The sequence below is a fragment of the Opisthorchis viverrini genome (genome assembly GCF_000715545.1).
Source record: "Opisthorchis viverrini unplaced genomic scaffold opera_v5_86, whole genome shotgun sequence".
Lineage (NCBI taxonomy): Eukaryota > Metazoa > Platyhelminthes > Trematoda > Opisthorchiida > Opisthorchiidae > Opisthorchis > Opisthorchis viverrini.
Genome location: NW_008751742.1, coordinates 437,298 through 446,737, shown reverse-complemented (window position 1 = coordinate 446,737; position 9,440 = coordinate 437,298). Strand labels below are relative to the sequence as shown.

Genomic DNA, 9,440 nt, shown 5'->3' with positions numbered 1-9,440 from the left:
AATGTGTATTGATGCGCACTGGAAAACGGACGTAAGGCAAGCACCGGTAAACTGAGTCGAAACAGAAGTTAGAAATAATGGGCGATGGTACACACGTGTTCGAGGCAAACTGTCGAGAGGTATCACGAATGAATGTTGGTTACCAAACACAACAGTCGATGGGCGAGCGATGTATATAAGGCACAAATCGCGAAAAAAAACTACAGGTTAAAGACACCTGAGACAGGACAGGGGCAAAGGTACCGGGTCAACGTAACAACGAATATTGAAGTCAACGTATATATATACGGTTGGCGGCAATGAGCAAGCATAGCACACGGACGGACTACGATAAAGGGTGGTTTATTCAACTTTGCTGTAAGATTCCTCAGCCAGTTCGAAGTACTTGGCAGCGAGACGGCCCTGTCTGCAGGAGGAAGCAAGTTCGCCCGCCTGGTTGAACAGATCACCTAGGAAAAAAATATAGACAGAATCAATAACATAGGTGAACAGGTAATGTCATACCGCGGTCAAAAGACTTTCAGTGAGTGCGGTTGTACAAGAAGCCCCGCTTAAATTGAGAAGCTAGAGGTAAATGAGGTAACACTGGGAGCCCATTTGCATCATACACAAGATTGCAGTCTCTCCAATAGACAGTGCAGTTCTCGGCATAGTCACCAAATAAACACTGTACGGTATAAAATTACAATGAAAAGCCATTCGTGATAGTGCACAAACTGCCGACATGTGAAGAGTACTCCTCCTTAGGAAAGATACCCAGAACGCCTAGAAACTGTCCTAATTTATCAAACAACCTGAAGTGAGCTGAAAACGGAACACAATCGTAACAATTTAATAACTTTTTGCAGTAGTGACGTTTGTGTTAAACGGTGGTTACCCGTGTCTATCCTATATTGAGGGTCTGAAAAGAAAACTAGTCTCATTAAGGTCTAACATTTCTCCTTCCTCAAGAGAACAGCTGTGGATGAGTAACCTTGGTTCAAGTCAGTCAACATGACATTGATTGTGAAAGTGCCGAGGCGGACTCCCTATCCGAAAGTTTTGAACTAACGCTATGTCGTTTCCGCTACCTGACAGACTATCCACTACTTGGTTGTTGGTCTGTTCGCCGAGCTTGGCAGTCGGACTGCAAACGTTTCATCACCAACCATCGTCAGTGCAGGGTTGAGTGGGTGAATTCCTCCTTTTCTGCCCGTGACTATACAGCTTCTAAACGGTGTCTGGTAGTTCTGAAAGCGGTCTTCGCGTAGTTTGATTAGTTTCCTGTGGATCAGACTTGGTCTCAATCTCTTGTGTCTGGTTGTTCTGTTGTGATTCGGCCACTACTGGCATGCGAATCAGCCCCCCCCCCCACGGGTGCGAGCGCAACCCATTGTTTTCGTACGCAGCGGTGCACTAAGCGTAAACAGACTCTTCTATCTTACGAACCAACAGTTTGTTGATGCCTGTAAATTCACTGGCGTGGTGTTCTTCATTTCTGCTCGATGTTGCCTTTTGTTTTCAAGGTAAGGACACTTGAGTTTTACTACTTACTGGTTTTCAGTCCCAATCATTTATTCTGCCGAGGAAAAATGAGAATCACTTAAATTAGGAATGCGCATGGTACGAAATAACGCAAATGAATGCCACAGTCGACCATGCTGAGTCGAATTTCTGTCAATTCGCCGTTAAATTCGGCGGACTGTTGTAGACAGCCAGCGCACCTCTCGTTTCTCCAGTAAAAGAAATGACACGCCAGGTACCAACTACTGACACGAAATCAAGTAACCTAATAAATTAGACACAAACGCTTGCTCAGGTCCCGTGCAGCGGAACTAAATTTGTGAAGACATTCTTGCAAATACGTCTGGTACGTGAAGGCCTGACTTGACCACAAATCCTCAGGCGAAGTATCTTCTAAATTCTTCGAATTGATCATTGCATCCCAGTTATATACTGTCTCGGTTAATTTACTTGAAAGGAACGACAGGCTGAGTAAGCAGGGTATGGGAAGAGCTCTGCAAAACTCGTGGCTTGGCCAACGGATCGACCGGCCAAAATATAGTTCACGCAAGTTATCGACATTCCACCTGTGCTCTCCATCTATTCAACAGATTCGTGGAGCGAACTGAGCATATACCGACCAATGCAAAACTTCCGAACATTAGGTTCGCCTGCAAAATCATGGCGGTAGCTTTCTCTTCAAATCACTGTATGCCAAATGAGTTATGTAAAATCGCTCTGCAAACGTTAAAAGACCATCTTTCTCGAAACCTAATCAGTGGGCTCCCAGTTAGCTCTTCATCCCATGTTTTTCTCTCAATCTACCCACACGAAAATACTTCGCGTTATCATTCCCGTGAGAATAGGACACGGCTTTGAGGTAGAATCAAAGAACGAAAATTAAAGAAAATCGGATACAAGTGACCGTCGTTACAAACAAACAGTTCTAAAAGGTCGATCTTGTCCAAGGATGGACTAAAGAAAACAGCCGAATAGTAATACAAAATTTGCACTTCTTTGGAACAGACAGCTTCAAGGGCATAATCCACCAAATTTAGGCATTCGCAAAAGGTCACTGCAATGCCTACACAGATTGGAACGCGTTCTTGGACACTACAGATTCCGGTAACTTAATAAATTAATTTGAATGGTTCAACCGTAGTTTGAACGACGATACAAAAGTGTGAATGATATCGTTGCCCGTTATATGACTAAATGTGCCTTTACTGAGAAACTGTCTATCGAGAGAAGGCAATCAAGTATCAAATCAGCGGTTTTAGAAGTCTAAGGTGAGTTTGATCATTAGAGCTCTGATGGTACGGTAAGCATAGGTGGGCTGAATTTAAGGTTATCAGGGTTTCATGATGGTAAATTTATGTAACCTTTGTAGGCGCACGCAATAAATCGATTATGTCCGGCGTGATCTAATGTGATTTGTTGACAGTCGATACGGGCTGGCGGTCAACAGCGACTGGACTACTGGAGGAGAGTTGCATTGGACTAAAATTAAGACAATGTCATTAAGCTCAAGACAGACTCAAATCCATCATATTTTCGTGCGACAAACAGAACCACTGCACTGGACTCAAGGAACGGAAATGGATTCATAAATCTGTGCTACTTGTAGCGCCAAAAGGAACGTAGCACGCTCAAAGCCATGCACAGGTTGATGCTGCTGCAAAACATTGGATATAAACCTGAGGTGTTGAGTTGTATTAAAGCATCATGGTATCTTGGAACTTTGGCTAGAAGAAGCTGATATCAGCTGATTCACTTCGGGTGTAGAGTAAGTACTTCATACATCAAGCATCAGATGTAGTCAGCCAGTCATGTGGTTAGCCTGCTAAGACGAGTTTCGTTCTTTATCCACAATTCACGACGACGTGGGCAACAATGGCTCGACAACAAAACACAATGGATGCGTTATCGAGGCAGTGTTATGTGTCACAACATATACTTAAAAACGTCCAGTCACCGTAATTATGACTATATAGTGTTCGTATGATAACTCCCACGTATAATAATCAAACGGCTCCAAGTCGAGAAAAGAATGAAGTAAAACCCATTGTAAAGATTTCAGCCTTTTACGTGTCTCTTAGGTCATACTTAGGTTGAACAAAGGCTCCAGAAAGATTCCATCTGCTCACTTCAGCACCATCAAAATTTCTACAAGGTATCTTACTCTGTAGGAAACCATCAGGCCGAAAGCCTACCAGACGACACATCTTCCTCAGCAATATCATCGTTAGTGACCAAGACGAGAAAAGCAACCAAAGGTCAGAAAATGGCACGGATTCGACTTGCGGTATTTGACGGTCGTGGTGAGTGGCGTTCAAAAGATCTTGACTGACGCTTGCTGATATGAGAAAAAAGCAAACCCACTGGCATAAATGCTGGAATATGTTGCCTTGATTTCCTAGCTATCGAACAAATTCCATGCCAGGTAATGTAGTTTTCAATTATGGATGCATTAGAGCTAGCAGCACTGCCAATTCCAAATTATACGTCCCAAAGCGTTGGGACAAAATTGTCGCAGTGTGTCATTCGAACACGTCTAGAGAGCGTGGTAACAGAGGATAGACCTGTGTTTTTACCACACCCATTCTTCATTCTTATTCTCATCTTCGATTTTTTTGGGCGTATTGGTCATTTTTTAACTAGAACAAGTATCATCTAATTTACAATGAACAAAGACACTGCAGCAAACATAGCTGGTCCGGCACTTTTGGCGCGACCGGGACACGAAGAAAAGAGTTCATTGAGTTGTACAGATTTGTAGAATCCGTTACTTAATCACATAGTTCGAAGTGCGAAGATGCTCAGACGGAGTGGTTCGAGTGCGTCCAGCGGCTTTGTAGAGTAGCGCACCAGCGCTTGCATATATGCGCGGATCTGGTATGGTGGCACTACTGAAAAGCTCTGATAAGAGTGGAACTTCACTTCGGTGTTACCCTAGTAACCAGAGTAATTGTACCAGGACACAGGTAGGGCTGCTTAAACAAGGGTGGTGTATATAGTTTTTAGAGCCCATCACTTCCAGGTCTAAAACTTTATTGAGCGCATGACTCGTGGAACAGTAGACAAAGACGTTATCCTTCGGATTAGGAGTCCGCATTCCATGCAGCTTGTCATATCTGCTAGTCCGCAGAATACCAAATGACTACTCAGAAAATCTCCAACTTTCTTAATCGATTCTAATGTAAGCAATCTGCACGTTTAGCAGCACACAATCACGGGCAGATAAAGGGATACAAAGATGCCAAAATCAGCTGCGCTGGACTTTAAGTGTGCTGAAGGTATGCAGGATTCTGAACAGTTGTTCATGATATGGATGCGAGCCCTTCGACGTCTAGCCTCGCTGCGGAAGTATACACAACCCTACATTTTCTGAAAATCATGTTCACACAGCCTTTAAGGCGTTTTTGTTTAGTGTAAGAACCTATAACCCTCAAGTTTTGCCTCATTTTCCTAGTATATATATATATATATATATATATATATATATATATATATATATATATATATATATATATATATATATATATATATATATATATATATATATATATATATATATATATATATATATATATATATATATATATATATATATATATATATATATATATATATATATATATATATATATATATATATATATATATATATATATATATATATATATATATATATATATATATATATATATATATATATATATATATATATATATATATATATATATATATATATATATATATATATATATATATATATATATATATATATATATATATATATATATATATATATATATATATATATATATATATATATATATATATATATATATATATATATATATATATATATATATATATATATATATATATATATATATATACTAGGAAAATGAGGCAAAACTTGAGGGTTATAGGTTCTTACACTAAACAAAAACGCCTTAAAGGCTGTGTGAACATGATTTTCAGAAAATGTAGGGTTGTGTATACTTCCGCAGCGAGGCTAGACGTCGAAGGGCTCGCATCCATATCATGAACAACTGTTCAGAATCCTGCATACCTTCAGCACACTTAAAGTCCAGCGCAGCTGATTTTGGCATCTTTGTATCCCTTTATCTGCCCGTGATTGTGTGCTGCTAAACGTGCAGATTGCTTACATTAGAATCGATTAAGAAAGTTGGAGATTTTCTGAGTAGTCATTTGGTATTCTGCGGACTAGCAGATATGACAAGCTGCATGGAATGCGGACTCCTAATCCGAAGGATAACGTCTTTGTCTACTGTTCCACGAGTCATGCGCTCAATAAAGTTTTAGACCTGGAAGTGATGGGCTCTAAAAAGAGTGAGACGAGTCATTCAGTGCAAGAATCGCGGGTTCACAACAAGACGCAGTAACCACAACTCAAAGTTTTGTTCAGAATATATTTGGTTCGCTGAAACAGAAGCCAAATTAATAACCGCGCCGGCATAAAGTGATTTTCACATTTGTGCTTGTTAAACTGGCCAGTGTGACATCATTTATCAATGAAAAAAGAGTATCCGATCAGGAATGCGTTCGGGAAAAACCACATACAAGCGAATACGCCAAGGATTTGACTACACGATGCGTGAGATAGCCCGGCGAACTAACAGTGAAAGTCCCCCTGGATGTCGCAACCATGACACTCAAATCACCCACCTATCGAACGGCTCTTTGGATATCAAAAAGTACTGCATTTCAAGCCTTAGTTTTACACTATCACGAATCACAGTACATCGTTCTTCTCTGTTTGTCGACGAACGCAAGAAGCGACCATTGAATACGGATACAAAGCCGTTTATGGGTATGGAAAACCAAATCAATAAAGGTAACACTGTGACGCGACTGAAACTACGATTCACATGTTACGCCAGTACCGTCACAGTAAACTCGGTAAAACGGAGTTTCCCAATACAGACACTTTTGGCGATGACCGACACAGGAAGGTCGCAAGTTAAGTTTAAATACCCCAAACCCTATCTAGTTTCACAGAAGTCAGTATATTCCGTTACCAAAAGACACCGCATTCAAAATCGTAAATACCAGGGCTCCTATTGGCTAGCACGTAGCTGGGAAACATACCGGCTGCATTATAATCTTTTTTCAAACCGAACCCTCCGACTGTATGCATTTCGGCCATTCGTGCTAGAATCCGATACACCGGCAGTAAGTCCTCCGCCGCATCGTAACGGCCCTCCGCATCTAGACCTTCATCCGTAGTACCGTCAGAAGAAGCAGTTCCATTCGCAGTATTAACGGCTTTTTGATACCAGGTGATCGCTTCGGTCCAAGAGTCTGGGGATATCGATGGTAACGCATCAAGTGTAGCCGTCTGCAAGGCGGGAAGCAGTACAAAGTCATCAAGTGGAATTGACTTGTCCTGTTTGCTCTCGGATTCGAATAAGGTAGCCGATAGATCCAGGTAACGAGCGAGCAAAATCATGCATCTCCGATCACCACCTTCAGCCGCACGCCAAAGATAGTCAACGCCGGAGCGTAGATCGCTCTGATTGGGCTGATAAGTAGAAACAGGAAAATTGTAGTTACATGTGTTTCAATTGAGTGCTGTCATTGTCCTGCACAAACAATAAAGTGTACTCAAACCTATCAGTCGCTAAAAACGTACACCATGTTACCATATTTTTATAACAAAAAAGCGATGATTCATTTGGTGGGTATAAAAATGGGCGGATTATGGTTTACATTCGAGCGATAAACAAAGGACAGCTGCTATCCCAGTGGTTGGAAGACGAATTTAACAGAAGAGGTAATTATACAAGGTAGAATGTTGCTTTGACTTTCATATGGATAATGGGTACAAGGAACTCATTGGGTTCTAGAGGCTGAACTTATTAGCATGTCCGTGATGTTCAGATGAAAACGTTCAGACAGATGGTCAGGTCAATGTTGAATGTGTTGAGGGGAAAGACAGATCCAAATCCTATCCATATTGATCTGCCCGGTGAAAAGCCAACGGATTCTACTTGTACCAGTTTGGAAACGAGTGCGAAAAACAACAACGAATGTATACAATAGTACACAGTTTGACGGCCAGTGATGACAATTTCTCTCTGTTTCCCTTCCATAATTCTAATAGGACTTAAGGACAAACAAAAAGTCTTGTAATCGATACAAGACAGTTCTCGCGAACCGTTCACCATGTTTGTCATCAACGTACAGCCATAGTGGTGTTATTCGGTCATATATTAAATGGCGCCAATCAAGCGCTTCAATTTGATGTTGCAAATGTGTATCCATGATCCATAGTCATTAACTGTCTGATGATTTGTCGCGTGAATGCCTAGAATTGATGCTACCAGTTCATTTTACTCAAAGAAGAGAATTGTCCAGTGAGCGTATAGCTAACAACTTTGAGACGAACAATCTTGATCAATCAGCTCAACACCCTGGTATTAGGCAATGCTGTGCAATATAGGTAGCTCGGACGCGCTGATTGGTTGTTTGCCGAGCTTGGCAGCTGGATTGCAAATGCTTCATCACCAATCGAGGTGACATCGTCGTGGCGGAGTTGATTGAGTGAATTTCTCCTCCTCTAGTTTCTAAACAGCATCTGGTAGCTCTAAAATGATCGGCTGGTCCCGAGGCGGTCATCGCGCAGTTTGATTGGTCACCTGAGAAACTGAGTTGGTCTCACTCCCTTGTATCCGGTTGGTTCGTTTGGCGCATTCAATTCGACAGTTCTGTTCCTCTGTTGTGATTGAGCCGCTTCCTTCCGCACTGACAGTCTCACCCGGACTGGTGATGAAACGTTTGCAATCCAACTGTCAAAAAAGGCGAACAGACCAACAAACAAGCCTGGTATTTATTGACCACGCTCAGTACTATGTGAATCGTCAACTACCGTCCTTTTACTATCAGGTTTTGTATTGTTCTAAATAGTATAAAACCTGAGAAAACGTGATTAGCCATGTTGATATCAAAAGTCCTGGGTCTGAAGGGCCTGACAACGCAACAAACTACCAGATGGCACATACAAGCATGTTATGCTCTGAAATGGGGCAAAGAAAACCACATTTTCGCTACCCAGTCGTTACGCCAATTTTAACGATCACAGTGCTGTTGAACACTAATTAATCGGCGGATTTTATTGAATGCTGTTGAACTTAAAGGTCTTGCTCTCGGAAAAAATACGCAATTTTAGGATAACGGAGAATATAATTCGACAAGCTGCCAGTCTGAGACCAGAGTTCAGTGGGACATTAACTTCGGTACTCTGGAGCTGATGAACAACACTAAGTCCTCATCCTGTCATCCAAGTGATGACACTCTTCACCTGAAGAGAACGTCTCCAAGGTTTCCTAAAACGCTTCGATTCCGCTGTGACAAGTCTAGAGTCCAACATTATCCTTGTGAGCTGACCCAATACGCCACTTACCTGATACTGTTCTATGTATCGTAGGTGGTTACATTATCCACCAAAAAAATGAAAATAGGTCGTTCACAAAAACAGCACACATGAAAACTAGTGATGGCAGACTACCGCGGATATGCTTCACCGTTTACTTTATGACTACTCCACTGAAAGCCTTTTGTCACCCTGCCGCACTACACAACTTACAATTTTAAATTATGGTCCTTGTAGCATACAAAACATGTTCCTTATTTGTTTCCATCAATTGGTTCAACTCGTGTTGTTGTGCGCTATCTCGTCGTGTCGGCTGAGGTCACCTCGTCGCTAGGCACTCAACAAATACCATGTAAAGCAAAACTGATTCAAGTATGTTGCTAGAGTTAAAGATCACATTCTTGATCCTCCGGGTAATGGTGGGAGGTTGATCGGGAAGTCTAGACATCTTGGTTGCTACTGAGTCTCGTCGATGAAGTGCTCGAATGAAACACAAACTGAAATTGTCCATCCGTATGATTGTTTTCAGTCTATCCTTCATATATATATATATA

General features: G+C 41.4%; 1 protein-coding gene across 1 annotated transcript in view; it reads right to left on the bottom strand.

Annotated features, from left to right (window-relative positions):
• T265_04893 (hypothetical protein) overlaps positions 1–9,440 on the bottom strand; it is a gene marked incomplete at both ends in the record, with an annotated part of 38,662 nt that continues 29,222 nt past the window's right edge. Inside the window, 2 exons of the mRNA XM_009169753.1 lie at positions 1–449; positions 6,603–7,035. Of these exons, the coding sequence (XP_009168017.1) occupies positions 343–449; positions 6,603–7,035 (540 nt within the window). The remainder of the gene's footprint in view (positions 450–6,602; positions 7,036–9,440) is intronic.